The following is a 23,028-nucleotide window of genomic DNA, read 5'->3' as shown; positions in this document are numbered from 1 at the left end:
TACAAAATAAGAAGCAAAGGAGTCAGGCTATATATACTCTATATACCTTCATCCCAGGAGTATTACCAGTGTCTGGATGAAAGCAGCGCTTTCTCACCCGCATCTGCATCCATTCATGAGAACATAGAATCATTCATCTAAAAGATCAGACTGAGGTGCAGAGAAGCGATTAAGAGAATTATCAAAGGTGACCCACACCTTCAGTTAGTATTGCCAAGTGTCGCATATATTAAGTTCAAACTATTTAAATAAATAAAGCTTTATAATAATCAATCCATCCCATTTATTTTGTCATTGTTCACATATTCATATAACTCGAATCATGAGCACAGCGCTGAAAACTTAGTAGTTGCTCAATAGACGTGTGTTAGCTAAAAGGCTGAATTCCAAGTGTCTGCTCCAGAAAGTAGCTTATTGGTAGACTAATGAGACTTTAAAATCCCAAGCATATTTTCTGCATACATTTTAACTGTTAAAAAATGTCCAAAAATTGATAGAATAATAACCTCTGTGACTATCACCTAGACTCCACATTTATCTGCCCATAGCCAGTCTTATTTCTCTATGTATATACCCAGCTACATCCTCCTCTGTATAATTTTTATGGAAAGCCAGACAGCATATCATTTCATCCATAAGTATTTCACTACCAAAGCATTTTTAACTTGTGTTGGCCCCACCTAGGTTAGATGTTTTAGGTGTTTCCTCAAGTCAGTAGCAACATAATGGCAAATATTAACCCAAGAATCCTTTAAAAAATTCTTTCAAAAAATTAAGAACTACATTATCGTATGCTAAAATTCATCTGAAAATTTTGACAATCAACTTTTCTAGTCCCAAATTCCACTCTTAGCTAACCCAAAAACATTTAAAAGAAATATTACCTCTTACAATTCTTAAAAAGAATGATTAGAAAGACCCCCAGCAATTGTGGTGTTCCTTGAGGTGTTTGAAGGAAAGAATATAACTTTTGGGGGAAAAGGAAGTCTTTGCCTATTGCCAGGGCTATAAGCTGAGAGTGGCAGGGTGACCTGTGTATTCAGATCTTCATGGCTCTGGGATGTTAAACAAATTACCGTATGTCTCTCAAGACTTAGTTTCTGCATCTGTGAGCTAGGGTTAAGAGTTTTTCACAATGTCGTGATTAAATGAGTCAGCATATGACAGGATTCTGCATGTGACAATTCAGAAACATTGATTCCCTTCCTGCCTTCTTGGTGGCACAGCGATCCCCCAGTGGGAAACCATGTTCTGTGTTGATGAAGCCTGATGGGCTCCCAGAGATTCCAACCTGAGACCCAGGCCTTCATTTGAAGCCCATCAGAATCTAGAATGTTTGTCAGAATGTCTTTACCACAAATCGAACCTGACTCTGCTTATTACATTAAGACCCTATATCCCTGGAGTTACAAAAAGGGTCCAAATAGAAAACAAGACTCAAAATTGTATTCTGAAGCACATTATAAAGCCTCTATTAACATTACTTTTTTGTTGTTGTTGATATACAATGTTGTTAATTTCTGCTGTACAGCCAATGACTTAAAGATATCTATATATATAGGTATATAGATATATAGATATCTATATATATATATTCTTTTTCATATTCTTTTCCATTTGGGGGAGTAGGGAGGAGAGAATGGGGAAGTTGGGATTAGCAGATGTAAACCAGTATATATAGGATGGATAAACAAAAAGTTTACTGTATAGCATAGGGAATTATATTCATTCAACATCCTGTGATAAAACACTACTTTTTAAAGAGTTAAGTGATTTAAAGTATTAATCATTGCAGCAATAAACAGAAAACTCTTGTTTTTTCAATATCATTGAAGATATAAATTCTAAACTGTAGTTATTCCTCCTGCCAAGTAAAGAGTATAGTGGAGAAAATGTAATATTTCTTTAGAGAGTCAAACTATTCTAGTATATTGAATATCAGGTTTGCTGAACCTCTCTTTGGAGGTGTTAGAATTTAGGCTAAATGTGAATTGGCCCAGAACATATAAATTAGATTTATATATAGTGTTTAGATTTAGGCTAATATCAGACTTCCTTCTTATAATTTACCATTTTATTTAAAAAGGAGATTGGAGGAAGAGGACTGAAGTCTAGTTCTTCATGGGCTCTAATCAATTAAAGTATTACTCCTATGTGTTTGAAGTTTATTTTAGGTTTGTCTGAATGCACAGTTTTATTCGGATAATATATCTAATTATATTGTGAACATTAACTTTGGTTGTGGGAAATTTCATTACGAGGCTAGTACTTTCTGACTCTGTCATCTTCATACTATAAAGTGAAATCTACTTCAGACTAAATCCAGTCTAAGGGCTGTGTCCCTGTGGTGGTCATTATAGATGCACCTATTTTGCAGTACTAATTAATGGGTAGGTTTTGATTTTTGTAACCAGAGCTTTTGCTACTGTCAGGGTTTTCTTGAAAGAGAATTTGATGCTTTGCATTTTCTTTACCCCAGAGTAACAACTGGCATTTGAGCATAGCCTCACCTAATGAAGGCACCAAAAATACTTTTCTCCAAAGCAGCAGATTAAAATTGGCTTGGCAGTTTTAAATAAACAAGTTGCAGAAATAATCACAGAATTCACAAAACACAATCAAATTTGATATTTGAGGATATTTCTATTTAGAGTTCACTGCAGGAAAAAAAAAATGTTTTATTATGTAGTCCCTAAGCTGACACACCTATTCATATGTGATTGTGTGCTTACTCACACATAGTAATAATAATATCTCCCAGCAGCAGAGACTATCATCCTCAATAAGTTATGCCTTATTGTGGGAACAGAAGTTTACCCTTTCCACTGAGTTTTTTGGTACATGAGCCCCAAAAACAGGCTTATCCACAGAGTGCTTCAGTGTGGGTAAAGTCCTAAGGTTCCAGGAGATTTTATTTTAAAAAGATTCTCTCTGTGAGGTGAGTCATCAACTTAACGCACTTTGTTTCAGTGAATTCCCATAATCAGAAAAAGTGTTCATGACTGTGTCCTCATTCGTTTACCATGATTTTGTGATGTTAATTCTTAAACATGACTGTGATAGTTTTCAACTAGGGTGACACTGCCTCCCATAGGAGACATTTCAAAATATCAGGGGGATTCGGTGGGCATGATTTCTGGTGTTCCTAACAGGACAAGAGAAGAGGTGAGAATGTTAATATTGAACCCATGTTGGACAAATTCACATGAAGAATTACCTGGACTAATTGCCAGTCACATCCCTTAGGAAACACTGCTCTGAGTATGTTTCCTTGAGTTCTCTTTTTATTTTTTTTCTAAATCTTTTCAATAGCCCACAACTGATTTGGCAGGGCCACAGCCTTCCAAGATACTCTTGTCCTAGTCTAAAGACCTGTAGAAGAAGTAGCAATAGTGAACCAGCACTGAGATTTAAAATACCTAACCTGTGAAGACTTTAGTATCCTCAGTCAACAGTATCAGCCCTGGCAGATCCTTCAGATCCTAACATCCCTTGTTGTTGGAAGTTCTTCCTTATATCCAACTTCATTTGCTCTGAATCTGTTCTCTTCTGAGTGAGAACCAAAGTCATTATCTATGTTGGAGCTCTCAGTGTATCTGAAAACTGTAAATGGACTTGAATTGACCTTTCTGCCATAATGACTCTAAGGAAGCTTTTCATTTGAAGAGACATGCCGACCTGCTTAACAGGCAGAACTGACTTAAGAAGTAAATCAGAATTTCCAGTTGGGCAGCACCCACTCTTAACGCCACTGCTTTGAATGTTTCAGGCTCAGTGACTTCAGAAATGTGCTCAGTGCTGGGGGCTCTTCTGTCAGAGTCCTAGATGTTCAGAGAAATCCCACAGTCCATAGTTATTAGCTAATTTGGGGGTAGAGGCAGACGCACGGAAATCTGGTTGCTTTATCTGCAGGTCTTTGGAGAGCCTACACACTAAGTGTTCATTGCCTGAGGAATATTTTAATAAACCAAGGTTCTAGGAGAATAAAGAGTTTGAAACTAAATACAAAGAGACCACTAACTTTTAATCTATAAATTACTGAGAATTATTTTAGATATAAGGGAGCAGGGCAGAAATATAAATCTTGAGTGAATGAATAAATTCATGACATAAAATGCCATAAAGCAGTGGTTTTTAAAAATTCACATTCCGAGAGTTCCTGTAGTAGCTCAATGGTAACGAACCTGACTTGTATCCATGAGGATGTGGGATTGATCCCTGGCCTCCTCAGTGGTTTATATATCTGACATTGCCATGAGCTGTGGTGTAGGTCGCAGCTTGGATCTGGCATTGCTGTAGCTGTGGGGTGGGCCTGCAACTACAGCTCCGATTTGACCCCTAGCCTGGGAACCTCCATATGCCGTACCTGCAGCCCTTTTTTTAAAAAAAAGAGAGAGATCACATTTCATTTCTGGTATCTGAAGTGTAATGGACCTCTTATATGTATTATTATTTTTACTGTTGTTAAATTATGAAGCTGAATTACCCTGGAAATTTGACATAGATTATCTACAGGATACTTTTGACATCTTTACTATTAAATTCTTACAATTTACCAACCTCTCTGATGCCAAAACTAGTGTTAATATTATGCATTGTAAGTGTTCAATAAAGAATTGTTGATTTGACACAGTCATATTATTATGCGAAATGTATTTAGAGTTTCAAAAAAATTCCAAAAGTATATCAGCAATGGCAGCATAACTGAAATAAGCAGATGTCTCCCAGGGCCTATTTTAAAGGATTATAGTCATTTATACATAAGTAAATATCGTAAATACTACATACATTATTTATTTTTATTCTTATTATTTGTTAAGTAAGTCTTATTTTTTTTTGTTTTTATACCAAATATTGAAAGGCCAAGTCTGAGTATCAACAATAGCACAGAGATGGAGGCAGGTAGCAAAGGAGAAGTCTAAGGTGCGAGTTCCATGAGCATTTCCTTGGAATGTTTTCCATTTTGGAGTAAGTTGAATATCCACACAATAAGAGGTTAGTGTCGGCATGAAACCATCAGGTTCCCATGCCCATGGGTGACATTGTAAACCTAGTGTAACACTGAGCCTTAGTACAGCTTGGACCATTTTACATTCATGAAGATACAGATTCTGCTGCTGTAACAGTGTCTCAAAACAATAGATGCCTAAATGAGACAGGAGTTGGATTTATTTTTTATTTTTTCTTTTTAGGTCCACACCTGTGCCATATGGAAGTTCTCAAGCTAGGGGTCAAATTGGAGCTACAGCTGCCGGCCTACACCACAGTCACAGGAACACTGGATATGAGCCATGTCTGCCACCTACATCACAGTCACTACAGTGCTGGATCCCTGACCCACTGAGTGAGGCCAGGGATTGAACCCGCATCCTCATGGATACTAGTTGGATTCATTTCCACTGTGTCACAATGGGAACTCCAAGAGTTGGATTTTTTTTTTATCATTATGATTACAGTTAATGTACGATGTTGTGCCAGTTTCTGCTGTACAGCAAAGTGACCCAGTGATACATATATATACATTCCCTTATATTATCTTCCATCATGGTCTATCCCAAGAGACTGGACACAGTTCTCTATGCTATATAGTAGGAGAGAGAGTAGTTTATTCCTCACACATATGTTATTCTGAACATGAGTCCAGACCTGATGTGGTAACCTCACAGTATTGGGGACCCAGACTTCTTCTTTCTTTTTCTCTGCCCACCCTGTTTTCATGGTTCCAGAAAGCTCACCATCACATCTACATTCTGATGAGAAGGAATAAGAAAAAAGGAGTGAGGGGAAGTCATAACCCTTTGGCACAGTGAGAAAGTCATTTACATCATTTTGGCTTGTGTCCTACGTGCCAATATTTGGTCTCATGTTCACACCTAGCAAAAGGGGGATTCAAAAATATCACCTTTATTCTGGTCAAGCAGCTAAAATTCTATCACTGTGAAGGAAAAGAATAGATATTAGGGTTTTTGATATACCTCTCCATCATAACATTGCAAATGGTTATTAAGAATTGGATAGAGTTGGCACATGAATTAAAACACATCTCCCATTCAGGAGGAGTTCCCATCATAGCTCAGCATAAACAAATCTGACTGGCATCCATGAGGATGCAGGTTCAATCCCTATTTGTTGGGTATCTGGCATTCCCATGAGCTGTGATGTAGGTCACAGATGTGGCTCAGATCCTGCATTGCTGGGGCTGTGGTATAGGCCAGCAGCTACAGCTCCGATTCGACCCCTAGCCTGAGAACCTCCACATGCCACAGGTGCAGCCCTAAAAAGACAAAACAAAACAAAACAAAGGAAAAACACGTATCTTCTATTCATAAATAAGATACACCTACATGTTCCAGTGTGTTCATTGTGGAGCTTTGTCCATAAATAACTCTTGTAGTATATGCTTCCTATTTTGTCCTTTCACTCTTTACCTGTGAGTTTCTTAGTGATATGTAATTGAAGATTCTTGCACTGGCTCTGGAAATTGTATTTCCCCCTTGAAATTGGATTGAGACAATTGTACATTGTTGTCTAAACATATGTACATTATTTTAGACCATCCTTGTTTAGTTAACATAATAGGTTAACTCATATAGTTCCTCTTAGCCTCAAAGTAATTGCACATGCCCTGCCATACATAATTTATGTTTGTTCCATAATGGATCCATAGCCATGTATTTTCTCGCACATCATTTGCGATCTTTTTAAAACCTAAATATTAAAAGTAAATAGAACAGATTCAGTTCTGTGTTTCTATGACAATGTACTTAATATTTCAAAGATAAATCCTGAAAAATAATTGTCATGTGACCTACACATGACTATACTTTTGGTAACAGGTAGTAGAATGGAGATTGGTCACTTCTCAAATCCTTCCTGGGGATGAAGGCTTATCTCTGGACCTTGGCCCTTTGGGGAATAAGAACAAGAGATCCATCTTAGGGGATAAGGGCAGCCCATCTGCCAAGGAAACAAAAGCAGATGCATTTGTGAGGGATTTAAAGCTTTCTTATGCCAATTATCCAAGTTGACATTCTACATTTTAATAACTCTGAAGTGATAACGAATAATCTGGTAAAATACAGCTGAAGGGCTCTTTAAAACTTTTGAATGCCTGTAAATATATAATTGAGAGTATTTGCCAACACAGTTATAGAAAGATCAATTAGCAGATCTTCTCTTAATAAATGGCGAATTGAGTCACCTTGTTTTAGAGACTGAGAAACGTGTTATTATTGATCCAGCCTTAGTTAGTTTTTCTTATTGATTTTAGCTTGTGTTACTCGGTAAAACCTAGAAGGTAGAGCTAAAAACGGTTGGAGTTTCCTCTCTATTTAACTGAATAAAGCCTAGGTGGATCTGTTGTCATACAAGTTTAATGAAACAACAGGCAAACACTTTGAAAATAAATCTCACCTTTCCTCTCTGGACACTGTTTGTATAGAACAGGTTCCTTATCTATGCCTTTCCTAGTATCTTTCGCCTTTATCTTTTTATAATATCAAATTCAGAGCTCTTGTGATTTCCATTCATACAAATTAAGTTTTTATAAACATTAGATTCAGTGTTTAGAAACCCCATTAGAGGAGTTTCCGTTGTGGCAGAGCGGAAACGAATCCAACTAGGAACCATGAGGTTTCGGGTTTTAACCCAGGCCTTGCTCAGTGGGTTAAGGATCTAGCATTGCCATGAGCTGTAGTGTGGGTCTCGGATGCGACTAGGATCTTGCATTGCTACGGCCGTGGTGTAGGATGGCAGCTGTAGCTCCAATGGAACCCCTAGTCTGGGAACCTCCATGTGCTGTGGGTATGGCCCCAAAAAGCAAACAAAGCAAAACAAAACAAAGCAAACAAACAAACAAAAAAACCACCACTAGAAAACAGTATAAATTCAAAAAAAAAGGAAAAGCAAAGAAAATATTTGCAACCATGACAAAGGGCTTATTTCCATAGTAGGCAAAGGGCTTCCACAAACCAAAATAAAAATCCTAAAAAAAAATGGCTAAAATACATCAACAGGAAAATCACAGGGAAGGAAATACAAATACTCATCCTCACTCAGAATTAAAGAAATGAAAGTTAAGACAACAATGAAATGTTTTTTAAACTGTTTTTAAAACAAAATTTAAAAATAGTTGGTGTACATATGGAAATACATGTGGCAGGGTGTGCAAATTCAGACAACTTTATCTGGAAAGTAACTTGGCTGCTCCTATTAAATTTTGAGGTACATAGCCTTTGGTTCTGCAGTTTTCTTCTGGGAATTTTAATGCATATTTATTGTCATGTTGTTTACAGTAATAAAATGAAATAATTCAAAGATTCTCTAATAAGTGACTGCTTAAATTATATGTGGACATGCAGTGAAATGTTCCGAAGTTGTTAAGAATAATGCAGTAGCTCTGATTGGGCTCATATGGGAAGATATCCCTAAAAAGACCAAAAAAAACCTCAAACATTTCTGTTTTTTAAATTATATGTATATATAATACATATATATATTGAAAGGACACAGGTGAACAATTATTACTCCTAGGGAGTCAGATTTGAAGTGGAAGGCGTAAGATGAGAACTGACACTTTCCAGTAATACCTTTTTAAAACCCCCATGTTGCTTTCTTGCAATTACCAAATAGAGCTTTTATGGAAGGAGGGAAGGAAGGAAGGAAGGGAGGGAGGGAGGAAAGGAGGGAGGGGTGGAAGAAGAGAGAGAGGGACAGAAGAGGGAAGAAAACTTGTGGTAATAGTCAGCCTATCCATGTACGGTGCTTTCTTCCCCCAAGTGTATGTTTATCATTCTTGACCTGTGGATAAGGAGCTGACACAGCTGTGTTTGATTTACCTTGATTTTTCTTGCTCACTCAGTCTGCTGGCACTTCTTTGCTTCATCTAAGACAAAAGGAAGGAGTCAAGCCAGGACACCTAAGGGAAGAGACTAGTTAAAGACATATCATGGAGAATAATATTCTCAAATCATATAAAGGATGTGTATAAAACATTAAAACCAATATAACAGTTTTGATGCTTGTATATGGTAGTGGCTGAATTCAGAACCTAAATTATCTTCCCTATTTGGAGTTGGTAAATGACAAAACAACCTAAATTTATTCCCAATGCTTAGCCATAACCAGATATCCTAGTATAAAGGGGCTACTGAAAATGCCCTATTTTTATATCTCTACTATGAGTACAATTCAATAGAGCTAAATCATTAATTTTCCTTTCACTAGGCCCTTGGGCAGCCCAAAGTCCAACTCCCCTCTCCATGGGTCCTACTCCTTGTGATGGAGCAGGCTCACTACAGCTCATTCAATAGCTGTGATGCTTGCAATGGGAAAAGTGCCTCCCACTATATTCTTGACTCCACTGTACTCTTAAGATGGTTTGTATGGAGCCAAAATATATGTCAGAAGTTCTTCAGCTTTTCGAAATGTGGCAAAAATAGGAACTCGTTTTTGTCATTTTAAATAAATCCATTGTTTTAAATAAATAGTGATTATACTCTCTGTTGATTTCTCTTTGATAGTTCTTTTACTCTACCAGTATTTGTTTGTGCGCCCTACAATATATAAAGCACACACAAAATATATGTATCTTGTAGGGTGGCAAGATAAGTAAGACATAGTTGTGTACTTGGAGGACTTAGAGTTTTACAAATAAACAGTAGCTAGTTATTGAGTACTAGTCTAAAACTTTACTAGAAATAACTTATTTAATCCTCTATGACCCTATGAAGTGAGTACCATAATTATTCCCATTGGCCAAATAGAAAACTGAGGCACAAAGAGGTCAAGTAATAGCCCCCAAGGTGAGACTGCTAATAAATGGCAGACCCAAGAAGTCTGCCTGCATCCATGCCCTTCCTCTCAGTATACAGAGGGCTACAATGTACAGTAGCAAGTGTTAACTCCTTTAATGATATGAAGTACAATACAATAGGAATTCACACAGAAAGCATTTCTGGATGGAATGTTTGTGGGCGAGTGTAGCCACAGTATTCTCAGGAATATCTTTTTTTGTTTGTTTGTTTTTTGTTTTTAGGGCCACACCTGAGGCGTATGGAGGTTCATGGAGGTTCCCAGGCTAGGGGTCTAACTGGAGCTACAGCTGCCAGCCTACACCACAGCCACAGCAATGCCAGATCCCCAACCCATTGTGCAAGGCCAGGGATTGAAACCTCATCCTCATGGATATTAGTCAGGTTCATTTCTGCTGCACCACAATGTGAACTCTGTCTCAGGAATATCTTGATAGGTGGAATGTGGGCAATGGATTGCAAGCCATGCAGGTAAAAGCTTTCAACATTTAGTAATGTAGTTCACAGCATGTGTGCTAATTACATTTATTTTACTTTCATTAAATTGTTTATCCTAGCTGCATAGACAAAATTCAGGCTGCAAATATAAGTAAGGTCTACATGTGAACCAGACTTAGTTTTTAAGACACATATTCATCAAAATCATAAGGAAAAGGTATAGATGTTTCATCGTTTCTGTTTTATTGATGCTCCTTAATAGGTTGATGTAAAGGTAGAATATAGGAGTTCCCTTTGTGGCACAGCAGAAACAAAGCTGACTAGTGTCCATGAGGATGCAGGTTCAATCCCAGGCCTCGCTCAATGGGTCGGGGATCCGGCATTGCCATGAGCTCTGGTGTAGGTCGCAAATAAGGCTCAGATCCAGCATTGCTGTGGCTGTGGTGTAGGCTGGCAGCAACAACTCCGATTAGACCCCCAGCCTGGGAACCTCCATATGTTGCAGGTGCGGCCCTCAAAAGACAAAAGGCAAATAAATAAATAAATAAAAATAAAAAGCCCTCCATGCACCTGAACAAGCACTAAAAGCAGGGTACCTAGGGTATCAACCTCATTTGATGCAAAATGCTTAACCCTCTATTCTCCCATTTTTTTCCCCTTGAAACTGTTTTTTCAACTGCATCTTGAAGGGTAAACAAGGAAATATCAAGACAATTGGGATCATAATCAGCTGACAGTGGATGTTCAGACATTTCCATTTTTAACCATGCAACAGATCTTCAACAAATCTGGTTGATCTACACTAAAATGTCATTTAACTTTTATTCATTAGGGCTTGGGAACTGGGGGAAAAAAGAAAGAAAACAAACATATCAGTGTGCTGTTCACCCTGCAGGAAAGACATAACTAAGCCAATTTTGTGCTTTGTTCCTTAAACAAATGATTTTGTATTAAATTTATGGGAGGATTTGTGTTGTTGACTCTTTGAGGTTTTGCTCATAGAATTTAGCAAGCAGTCTCATTGTTGCACACAGTGGTACAGCGTGGCCTGGGGAGGTGTGTGCTCCCAAGCTGAATTTATGTTCTCAGGAACGTGCTAATTAGTAACTTTCTGGGAAATGTACAGTAATTACTCTTGGCTTGTTATTTTGCAAACTATTGAGAATCCAGAAGAACCAACCCTTATATTTTGTGCTTTGAGGGATTTTGCTTTATGTCCCCAGTGAGTACATTCTTATGAAAAGGCAGCTCTGCCAAGTTATTCCTCAGTGCCAGTGAGGAATTACCAAGTGATGTCCCATGAAAAGTGGGTGAGACCCTACTATCAACAACCAGCTACCCTCAGATCAACCAACAACTAGCAACAACTGCCATTAAGTCATGGCTGCTCTAGAAATCTGGCCTGATCCTAGGATACTATGGCTAGAAGACCTAACTTAAGGTTCTGTAACCTTCTGTAAATACTGTTTTAGGAAAGGAGCAAAAAAGGGCAGGAGCAGATTCTCCTGAGGCCTAGATTTGAAATGAGATCCTGCCTGAGTCTTCTGTCCTAAAACTAGCTTGTTAGTAAGTTAGGGCCAGAGACATGATTTACCATTAAATTTATCTCCCAGTTTGGGATAGAATCACTAAAATGGAGGAAATATAACGAAATACCTTTGATAACTTTTTATATTGATGGATAGATATGTTAGAAGTATAGAATATATATGACAGATATATATGACTCTGTGTATCTAATTGGTCATTTTCTTAGAGGATGAGAGAAGAGAGGGAAGTGAGGAAATCTCTTCAGTAAATAATATTAGGTATGTTGACACATTGGCATTGGCTTCAATTCCCCTTTAAAAGAAAAGAAGTATGTTAGCCTTGGAAAAAATACTTCTTTTAGGTCAAAAGTAGCTAATCACCTGAGAATAAGGCACATATCTTTAGAAATCAGAAAATTAGGGTTTTTTTGTTTGGTTTTTTTGTTTGTTTGTTTTTCTTTTGCTTTCCAAAGTGGCTGTAGCATTTTAATTGTTATTTCCCCAATACAATTTTTTTTTCTACTGTACAGCATTAGTTTTAAAAGGAGGGAGGGGAGAATCCAGTTCTTATTCAGTCTTGGAAAACATAATTATTATTATCATTAGTATAACAACAACAAACATTTCTTGAGAATTTACTAAGTACAAAGTATTGTTATAAGAACTTAACATGGATTAAATCATTTAACCCTTTAACCTCTACAGCAGTTACTAGGCTGAAACAATTGAAGGATACCTCCTCCAGCAAAGAGGATTTTTTTTAATTTAATGCAGTGTAATGGTTTATGTATACAAAAGAATACTTATACATAAACATTAAATAATATTCTAATCTAATAATAAAGTAACACCATGAATCTATTATTTAACTTAAGAACTGAAACATTGCCAATATTATATATACCAGTATTATTCAACCTTATTCCATTTACCTGATTTCCCATCAGAAGTCATACTATCTTAGATTTTGTCACCTCTTCCCATGCATTTTGATAGTAGTTTTATTACAAATGTATCTCTAAACATTACTATGGCAGCAGAGGAGTGTGGTGTGAGAAAGGCTTAAGCTAAAATTGGTGGACTAAATCCTTGTTGGCTAGAGGTTTTTTTTTTTGTTTTTGTTTTTTGTCTTTTCGCCATTTCTTGGGCCGCTCCCTGGGCATATTGAGGTTCCCAGGCTAGGGGGTCTAATCAGAGCTGTAGCCACTGGCCTGCACCAGAACCACAGCCACTCCAGATCCAAGCCACGTCTGCAACCTACACCACAGCTCACAGCAACGCTGGATCCTTAACCCACTGAGCAAAGCCAGGGATCAAACCCGCAACCTCATCATTCCTAGTCGGATTCGTTAACCACCGAGCTACGATGGGAACTCCTAGAGATGTTGATTATAAGGACCTGTTTAACCGAAGGAGCAGTGAGACAAGTTGTGCTTGGTACAAAGGGCTGTTGGATACTTTGCATAAATCTGAATATGCAACTTGGGTTGCCATCACACATGCAGATTTGTAAATTGGGCAGTTGGTCTGCTTTGATAAAATGTGTATTTGACCATTGGGTTGTAGAAATTTCAAAGACTTTATTTTTTGACAGGATGCCTGCCGTTTTTCTCTCTTGACTCCCGCTTGTTTTATTCATTTTGGGGTAGTTGCCAATTAGACCCAATTGGTAAGTATAATTACTGGACCACATAAATTTCCTCCTGAACTCCAGCTGAGAAAATTAACCATAGAAATAATCATTTTCTTTATAAATCCCTAACACCATCCCTTCTGTGATTGCTGCTTATCTCTATCTGTTCTAAGACATCCAACCATATCAGAGATTAACTACTCCCTTATTCATCATCCTAATAATACCACATAAGACAGATAAGAAATATAAATGAGCCTTCATGTCCCAGGCACTGTGCTAGCATTTTTATATATACTGTCTCTTTTAATAGTCGCAAAACCCTTCAACATAGGAATTATTATCCTCCTTTATAGTTGATGTAATGGCATCTCAGAGTAGTTAAGACCTTGTCTTATATCTAGTTAGTGGCACAGCTGGGTACAAACCTAGGCTGGTGTAATTCTAGAACCTTTGCTCTTTTCATTCCATTTAAGGAAGCATTATTTCATTCAAAAAGACACCCCCCTAAAATGTTGTTATGTAAAGTGGGTTTGGGGTCATTATTTCACTCAACAACTATATGAATACAAACTCCATGTCAGACGTGGGCTGAATGTTGGTTCATTTGGGATTAATCATCAGCAGAACTCTAGGCAGAGGACAGTGGTTAGGGTCAAGATGGTAAGGAATTTGCATGAACAAGATGAGGAGGAAGCAGGACAGGGTGGTAGCATGGATTGTAGAAGTGAAGACAAACAGAGGAGCTCCTGACCGTGTACCCATGGCTACAGTCCTTCTCATGTGACTCGTGGACTTCCCTTTGTCATCCTATGCCTGAGAATATATGAAGGAGGCTGGGAAGGCAAAGGGACGTTCAATTGTCATCACTGGCATCTTTTTTGATCATTACACCATCATCCAATGCATCGGGGTAACCATGACATGAAACTTCCATCATTCAGCTCATAACTGTTCCATGAGATAACAACTCTGTAAGTTAAGGGTCATAGCAGAACTTTATCCAGGGAGCCTTGGAAGTAGGAAGCAGTGAATTTATATTCTTATAGATTGACAACCTGGGTTCAGATCACATGACTGGAAAAGGATGTTAAACTTTTTCTGGGCTGGTTACATATGTAACAGGAACATCTCATTGTCTTCGTTGGATGCTTTAACCTGTACAGCCTGTTCACTCATACTTTTCACTATTGATAGACCCAACCAATCAAGTAGAAGACCATCCAAAATACAAATACCCAATACATGATCAGTTAGCTTTGGACTGTGATGATGTGCCCTTTTGTAGATGCTCTGACCTGAATATGTTACTTAAAGTTTTCTCTGCATTTTAAAGATTTTCTTCCCTCTAAAGAATAGGATGTATGAAGAAGACAGTTGCAGCTTAAACATCTGCCCTCTCTTCGTCTTAGAAAATGGCTTGGCATAAGTTGGCTGTGACACCAAATTTTTTGTCATTCTTTCATGCTTGTTAATGAAAAGTCATTGTCAATCAATACAATAATGGAGTCAAAAGTATCATACTGGGGGAGTAGATCAAATTTCAGTGAAAACTGTTTCTTGGTATTTGCTTGTTTATCTGATTTATTTCCTAATTCAAGCTCAGAGTCTTTCTTTTTTTAGAATGAGACCATTCTATGCTGGAATTCTTTCTTCAGTGGCTGGAATGGTTCTTGTAAAAAAATGAGTTTGAACATGGAAACTGTCCATCACTCTGATAAGATCTTATGGGTTCTTTTACATGTAGGGAGGAATGTTGAAATCTTTCAGATTAGAGAGATTTGGGGTGCAAATGTTTGACTGGTATTTTGGTCTCAAAGTCAGCAAGGTATACTCTTGCTGCTCAGAACTAACAGGTTCCTTTCATGAAAACATAAACCTTCTTGATGGGATTCAGTCTCTTCCTCAATTTCAGTTCTAATAGGAAGACCTTATATATCTTCTTATCTGTTGTTTTTCTAGCCTTCTCCTCCTTCTATAATGCCTGTAGATCTTATGTCCCACCCATTCCAAGCTACTTGCAGTTTCCTTTAAAAGACATACCCCTTTGAATGTGTTTTTGTCCCATTTTGACATTTGCTAAAATTCTAGCCTCTCCCAACTGTACTTATTGGCAAAAACTTACGCTCTTTAAGTCTCAACTTGAAAATCTTCTCTTTGAAATCCTATCAGAAACACACACACACACACACACACACACACACACACACACACACACACACACACAGAGATCCTCTAATACTCAGTTCTTCATAACCCACATTCCCATGGCACTCTATAAATTCGTGGTGTTGTAGTACTGCCTCTTAGGTAGAGTGGTTGTATGCCTGCCTGTACTGCCTTCTTATCACCTGTAGATTGTGAGCTCCCTGTGAGCAGAGCTTGAGTCATACTCACTTTTGTCACCCTGCAAACCTAGCACAGTGCCTGGCACATTCAGATAGGTAGTGCTCAATAAATTTTTTATTGAAAACATCAACATTTGGTTTTCTGGACTTATTTTTAACTCTCATTTCCAATGTGACATAAAAATATAATAGAAGAGTTTAGACACTAAAAGCTATACAGAAAGGAACATAATAAAACAATGATACAGGGAGTTCCTGGTGACCTAATAGTTAAGGACTCAGCATTGTCATTGCTGTGACCCGGGTTTGATCCCTGGCCCAGGAACTTCCACACACCACAGGTGTGGCAAAAAAAGTATATTAACTAGATTCAGGGAGGATAAATAAACATGAATGTGTATAAGTGAAATGACCATTATGCATACTTCCAACTATCACAGGCATACAAGCACTTATTCTGGAAATTTGACCATGTTTCTGTTGAATTATGTATGTTGAATCATTTCCATCTTGTGGATTTAGAGAGTCTAAGGATATCCTTTTTTTTTTTTTTTTTTTGTAGCGGCTAATGCTATCATGGCTTCATTATTTCCATTTACACAGAAAAAAAAATAAGTATTGATTTTTCCCCACTTATCTAAAGTGATAATTGCCCATGGCTGCTTTTCAGTCTAGATTAGAATCAACCGCTCAGTAGAAATGCATAGCTAACATTAGTAAGTTAGACAAACATAAAATAGATGAGAACACTTGTGCTGACTAAGTACCTTTCTGCTATAATCAACAATTTTACAGTGGGATATATTTAGAGAAGATAAGGTATCTCATTCTCTAGGGGTCTGAAAACAATGGACTGAAATTTTAATTCACTGGAAATGGGGAGGCCAGGGAATTTGTCATAGGACCCTTCGAAGCCCTTCACAGGATTTAAAATAATTTGCCCATCCTTTCAAAATAGTGTTTGGACCATTCTAAGCCGTTGACAGTAATGGATATAAAGGTAAAGTACATTTCATACAGGCTTGGAAAATGACTAGCAATAGGCTACTAAGATGTCAGTAATAAAGATGTCATAAGTTTTAACAGAATAAAAATCTTCACCTTGAACCCTTGGCTAAAGATCATTAATTAGCTCCTGAGAAATATGAAAAAAAAAAACATATGTTATGCCCTAATATTGGCCAAGTAAGCAAGCAGGGTTTTTTCTTTCGTTTTTTGGGGGTTTTGGCATCCATTGCTGAAGCAAATAAGCAGCTCTTAACCCTTACTGAACAGGCTCTTCCTGTTCTGCAAGAGGTTAGATTTCACAAGCTGCGTGGAGTCAGTCCCACATGCTGCAACCCTGTGGGCAAACACTCAAGTCCTAAGTCTCAGGCAGGAGAATCAACAGTTCTTGTTGGCTAATGAGCCTTGGCCTCTCTGGGTCCACATGGGGCTCTGTGGGCAATTCCTTCTGGAATGAGGCAGGGTGAAAAAACAGGGCAACCTCTGCTAGAACAAGGACTTGAGGATTGAAAAGTCAGCTTTTCTGGTCATCAGACAAATCCGAGCTGAGCCTTCCCCATTAGCAACATTTCTTCCACCCAGAGAGAAACACAGGAGGTGAATATTGACCCTGGTACACATCACAATTTATGATGAAATGGTGCAAGAGTCTGGGGAGAAGTGTAAGGTTCGCTTCACCCTCTACTACCATTTTTCAATTCTTTTTTCTTGGTATGCGTGGAGCAGGATTTGTTTTGTTCTGTTAATTTATTTGTTTCCATTATTCAAGTAATAAGAACTGTTGTCATGAGTATGAATTATTGTTCAGAAGCCTAGGTATGTAGGAAATGTCACATGATGACAATTTTCCTTAATTCGAATGGGTCCAATTCCAAGCCTCCTTTCCATCTAGTTTTAGTAAATTCAGTCTTCGTCTTTATTAGATCTCTCCCACCCTCTGTCTCTCTTGCTTTTCTCCCTCCACCTCCTCCCTCCCTTCCTCTCTCTCTGTCCCTCCCTCCCTCTTTCTCTCCTCTGCCTCCACCTCTCTGCCTATTCCCTCCATTCTCTCCCCACCCCACCTCCTTTCTGTCTCCATATCCCCCTTTCTCCTGATTATAGTGGATCTGGAAAATTAGAGAAAGGCCTCTGAACCTCCCTCAGCCAAGGTAACCACTGCCCAAGCCTGCTTGTTCCCTCCCAGGTGGGAGGCTCTGGTGCTCCCTCACCCAGGAAAGCCCATGGCATTTTGCTCATGACATTTTGCTGCAGCTGGAGTCCCATACCCAGGGCTCTGCACCCTCAGGCTCAGGACCCCAAGGTGTACTTCCTCTCAGACCAGACACCTCTGCTAATCCCACCCTATGAAGCATACATTTAGGTGAGAGGAGACAAAATAAATAGTTAAAATGCATAGTGTACTGCATAGTGGTAAGTGCTAGGGAGAGAGGGGAAGCAGAGAAGGCAGAAAGGGGAGTACAGGGGAGGTGCTATAATTTTCAATAGAGTCAGGGGAGGCCTCCCTGAAAAGGGGACCTCTGACTAAAGATTCGGAGGAAGTGAGGGAGCAGGCTGTGTGATGTCTTGAGTGAGATCTTGTCCAACAGAGATAACAGCAATAAAAAGGTGCTGAGCTAGGAATGTGGGCCACGTGTTTGAGGAACTCAGGAGGCTTGTGTGGCCCCATGAACTGAAGAGGAGAAGAGGAAGCCACTGAGGGAGCAAGGGCCAGGGCCAGGGAAGGCTGGAAGACCTCTGACTTTCACATTAACTCTGAGAAATGGGAGCTTGTGGAGTTTGAATCCAAGGAGTAAGTGGTCATGTATGTTTCAACAGAATCGCTGTATCTCAAAATCGCTGTACCTACTAAGCTGAAAGTAATCCAAATTAGAAGCAGGGATGAGAGCAGAGATGCCAGTCAAGAGAAAATGGCAATAGTCCAGGCAAAAGCCAAGAGTGGCTTAGACTAAGGGTGGGAGCTGTTGAGGAGGTGAGAAGTAGTCAAATTCAAGATACAGTGTGGAGGTAGAGCAGGCAAGATTTACCATCACATTGGATATGGGGTACAGCACCAGATTTGGGGGGCTTATCAGCCAGAAGAAGGGAGTTAACATTTTCCAGGCTGGGGAAGAGTGAATGGGGATGGTAAGGATGAGGATGTATCAGGAGCCTGGCTTTGGGCATGGGATTGGAGATGCCCCATGATGTGTGGAGACATTGAGAGGGGCATGGTTGTGTGAGACTGAAGTTTGTGGGGATATTTGGCCTGGAATTGTAAATATGGAGGTCACCATGTATAGGCAGTATATGAAACCATGAGAATGGATGAGATCACCAGGGGAGTGTTTGATGAGAGGACAGGATAGGAGAGAACCAAGAACTGAGCTTTGAGACAGTCCTTCTATCAGAGAAGAGACCAGCAAAGGAGATAAAGAAGGAGCAGCTAGCAAGGTAAGAGGAGAACCAGAGGAGCATGCTCTATGGAAGGCAAGCAAGGAACAAATTTCCAAGAGGAAGGAATGGCCAATTGTGTCAAATGCTGTTGACATGACAAGGATGGAGGGAACTGAGAACTGCCCATCAGGGATATGTGAGTCTTTCTCCTTGTCCCAAGAGTCCCCTCCTTGTCTCATTTGCTCCCACCTCTCCCCATCAAAGACACTTGCCTTCCTCTTCCTCCTCTTCAGGACATTAGCAAGCTTAGATTTTTGTCAAAAACCATCAAGAGAGCTTATTTTCAGTCCAGCAATGCAAACCTCTCCTGAGAAAAGACAGTTCCATGGGCCCTTTTGAAAGTAAGGAGAAGAAAAAGCAAATGGAAAACAAAATATAAAATAACTAGTAACTCAATCAGTGATCCTGCTCCACAGAAAGTTAGTGACTTTTAGGCAAAGTACCAAGTAAAGAATCTATTCAGTATAGGTAAGTAATTTCTAGCAGTACAGTGAAACCCCTATTAAAATAGAATGAAGTAGTGAGCCATTCATTTTTAAATAGTTGGTTTGGTTGTAGGGGCTGAATTGTAGGAAGAGTGCATATCTTCCAGTTTGGGCAGTGGTACACCAATATTGTGCAACTATAACATGTCAAAGCTTGGCTGACACAGTCAGGTTTCCTACTTGGTTGGTTTCTCATTGATCAGAGGCATACTGGAGCTTGGCAGACTAACAGATGCTGCCATATATGAGTCATACTTATCACATTAGTTAGACTCAAATATTGGCAAACTATGGCTTGTGGGCCAAATCCAGCGCATTATTCATCTTTTTAAATAAAGCTTTATTGGAATGCAGCCATGACCATGCTCCTTGTTTCATGTACCATCTCTGGCTGCTTTCATGCTACAGAAGCAGAGTTGAGCACTGGCAATAGAGACCATCTGGCCTGCAAAGCTGAAAATATTTACTGTTTGGCCTTTTACAGAGAAAGTTTGTTGACTCCCATCCAGATTTTAAAGTAGGCTATTGGAAATACAACAGGTGCATTTCAGTTCTATGCCATGGGCTTTCATCTTAATTTATTCCAGGGAGCACATCTTAGGTCTAACTTCTTTTCACCGGTGAAAATTTCCACTCCCTGCAGCTTTATGCCCGGGCAGTGGTTCTCAAAGTATGGCCCAGGGACCAGCAATAATAGCTTCATCATGAACTTGGTAGAAATGCATATTCTCAAGTCCCATTCTAGACCTACTAATGAGAAGCTCTGGGGGTGGGACCCAGTAGTGTGTGTTTAAACTGCTCCTCTGTGTGATTCTGGAACACGCAAATCTTGAGAGCCATCCTGCTAGAGCAGACACTGACTGATAAGAAGAGCTGAGAACTGGAAACAGGCATTTCTACACACCCCTTCCTGTGATGATTTTCTGTGCACAAACTAGTTCTTTGCACTTTAGAATCAGGGTTTTAAGAGCAATCCTTAGAGTACCACCATTTTATTTATAATATTAGGATACCCCATTTTCTAGAAAGATAGTGTTAGCACTTGTTAATACAGTCGAATGATTCTTGGTGGGAGCAGTAGGAATAAGCCAAGGGGCTATTTCACACCAACTTGACAGAGTGGGATAATGAGGTTAAACATCCCCAGTGATTAAGGATCTAGAGTAGCCACTGGATGCCCCTGGGCCTTGACTGTCTTCAGTTCCTCATCATACCACTGCAGTGTGCTTAGGTGATAGAATGTAATGAAGATTTTATTTATAAGAGAAGAAAGTAGATGGGGTTTATTTCCAGTACCATCAAGGATATGTTAGAACATTAGAGAAACTTTTAAGTGATCTTTTCCCACTACAGGATTTATGCAGGCACTGCTGTATTGTTGTTGCTGTTTTTTTCTTTTGCTTAATGATCTAATCCTTCCCTGCAGCTTCATCCCTCTGTGTGTTTAGAGGAAGAAATATCTCTGATAATGAATGACTGTGACTTATTTAGATGGTGCTAGACACTGGATCTCAGGCCTCAGGAGGGAACACACAGGGAGTCCTGGCTGTGTTAAGCCAGAAAGAGGTGAACAAAGGAAGAGTGAACAAATGCAGGCCTTTCCAAATCTGGAATTGGCATATATTTTCAAAAATCTGCTAAAAATGAGTTTGAAACCCTAAGACATGAAAGAGAATGAGTGATCATATGTACTATTTTGTTTAAGGCTAAATAGTTCTGGTTTATACATGTTATCCCAGAGTAACTGTTAATGATGACCCTTCACTTGAAAAAGCATCCTTGTATTTGTGTGATAAATCACCTGGTCACCCTGGTGAAGGGCAAGCCCATAGAGTGTGGTATACAGGCTCTGCATTTCCTGATAGGTCTCTGTTTGAAACCCCATTCAGACATGTGATTTACCCTCAATGCTTCAGTTTACTTAACTATAAAATGGGGATGATAATATATCTACCATAGGGTTAGTGAGCAGATTGCATAAGCATACGCAACCCACCTGACTAAGTGCCCAGCATCTGGTGGGTTCTCAATAGCTGCTACTTCCCCTACGGGAGAAAGAAACTGTCTTGAGTCAGTTGGCCGAGTGGACTTTACTACTTGAAATCATTCACTGCAACCCAGAAATTCATTAGCTACCTGGTTTGGGCTCCATTTGTAATAAGCTTTTAAAAATCTGTCGTAATTGTTTTTTCCTTTTAAGAAGCTATAATGTTATTAAGGAAAAATTGTCTTTCAGAGAAGCCCATATTTGCGCTTTAAAAAGAAGATCATATTCACAAACTTGAAGCAGAGGCTTAAGTTCATTAGATGCTGCTGCAAAGCGAATGCCAGAAACAGAAATGACAGCATTGTAATTCATGGTGTTGGCATTTGAGGAAGCCCAATAAATTATAACTCATGCTCGACAGGACAGGATTCAAATTGACTGAGTTGGACACTGGAGTCAGGCAGATGGAGATCAAAATCATTTTTATTAATGATGAAGTTGTTGGGGATAATGCCTTAGTGTGAGAACCAAATGGATTTGCCTGTTCACCTCAGTCCTCAGACAGCCAACCAGAGGAGAAATTTGGGTCCACAGCAAAACAGTTTAATTAACATCACTGACTGGCACTGGTCAGTGGAGGAAAAGAAAAACAAATGTTAAATCCTCCTCATTGAAAGACTTTTAGCAGACTAGTCCTATCCAATCAAAAAACATGGACAGACATTAGTCACCACCAGTCAGGTTCCTTAATTCTGTATGTGGAGAGGAGTAAGAGAAGGACAATGTGTCACCCTAACGGAGCTCCCTCCACATGGAAACTTGAAACCAGGGGAAAGTGTGTTCACCATGACGTTGTTACCATATTTGTGACTGAGGATTTAGTAACAGTCAAGATTTGATCAGATTGGGCACATCATCTTTTGGAAGAGATGCCTGATAATCAAATAAGAATCAATTTTCCCAACTATTGGTCAGACATTGGATTAAATACCATTACTAGACCCCAAATAATCGGTACCCTTCCTATGTCTCATGCATGATAATGGCAGTTATTTTAACAACTTCAGTAACCTTGGTGGTAATGAAGGTCACTCTTGGCCTGCAGCAGCTTAACTGCTAAAACATATCAATCACTTCAGAGGGAACAGAATTAGATTTCCATTTCAATCATATAGTTCCCGATTCATTTCAACTGGAGGAAGTAATAGCATTCATGGACATCCTTCCAGCAAAAGGAAGCATGTAGGCATTTGTTTACATCTTTCCCCCCAGTGGCCAGGACACGTTGTCATTCCAGCCAAGTCCAATTGTGACAAATAATCAGGCTTCAATTTAAAAGTACAAGGCAGCTAAATTGA

General features: G+C 39.1%; 1 protein-coding gene and 1 non-coding gene across 38 annotated transcripts in view; both read left to right on the top strand.

The window, feature by feature from the left end:
- Nucleotides 1–23,028, top strand: part of TRPM3 (transient receptor potential cation channel subfamily M member 3) — an 845,347-nt gene that overhangs the window by 601,543 nt on the left and 220,776 nt on the right. For 19 of the 37 annotated variants that reach the window (XM_084987408.1, XM_084987304.1, XM_084987407.1 and 16 more), the window contains exon 7: nucleotides 13,374–13,448. The exons of the other annotated variants lie outside the window; for them this stretch is intronic. In XM_084987408.1, the coding sequence (XP_084843534.1) occupies nucleotides 13,374–13,448 (75 nt within the window). The remainder of the gene's footprint in view (nucleotides 1–13,373; nucleotides 13,449–23,028) is intronic. 37 annotated transcript variants of the gene reach the window in all.
- Nucleotides 14,178–14,286, top strand: MIR204 (microRNA mir-204). The gene has a single exon (NR_038507.1). It is a non-coding gene; the product is annotated as a microRNA mir-204 (primary transcript).

This window comes from Sus scrofa, chromosome 1 (genome assembly GCF_054392235.1).
Source record: "Sus scrofa isolate SSC_HxYL_T2T_F1_AM1 chromosome 1, Sscrofa_HxYL_maternal_Yorkshire_Landrace_v2.0, whole genome shotgun sequence".
NCBI lineage: Eukaryota > Metazoa > Chordata > Mammalia > Artiodactyla > Suidae > Sus > Sus scrofa.
Note: the sequence above shows the minus strand (reverse complement) of the source record. Positions and strands in the feature narration are given on the sequence as shown.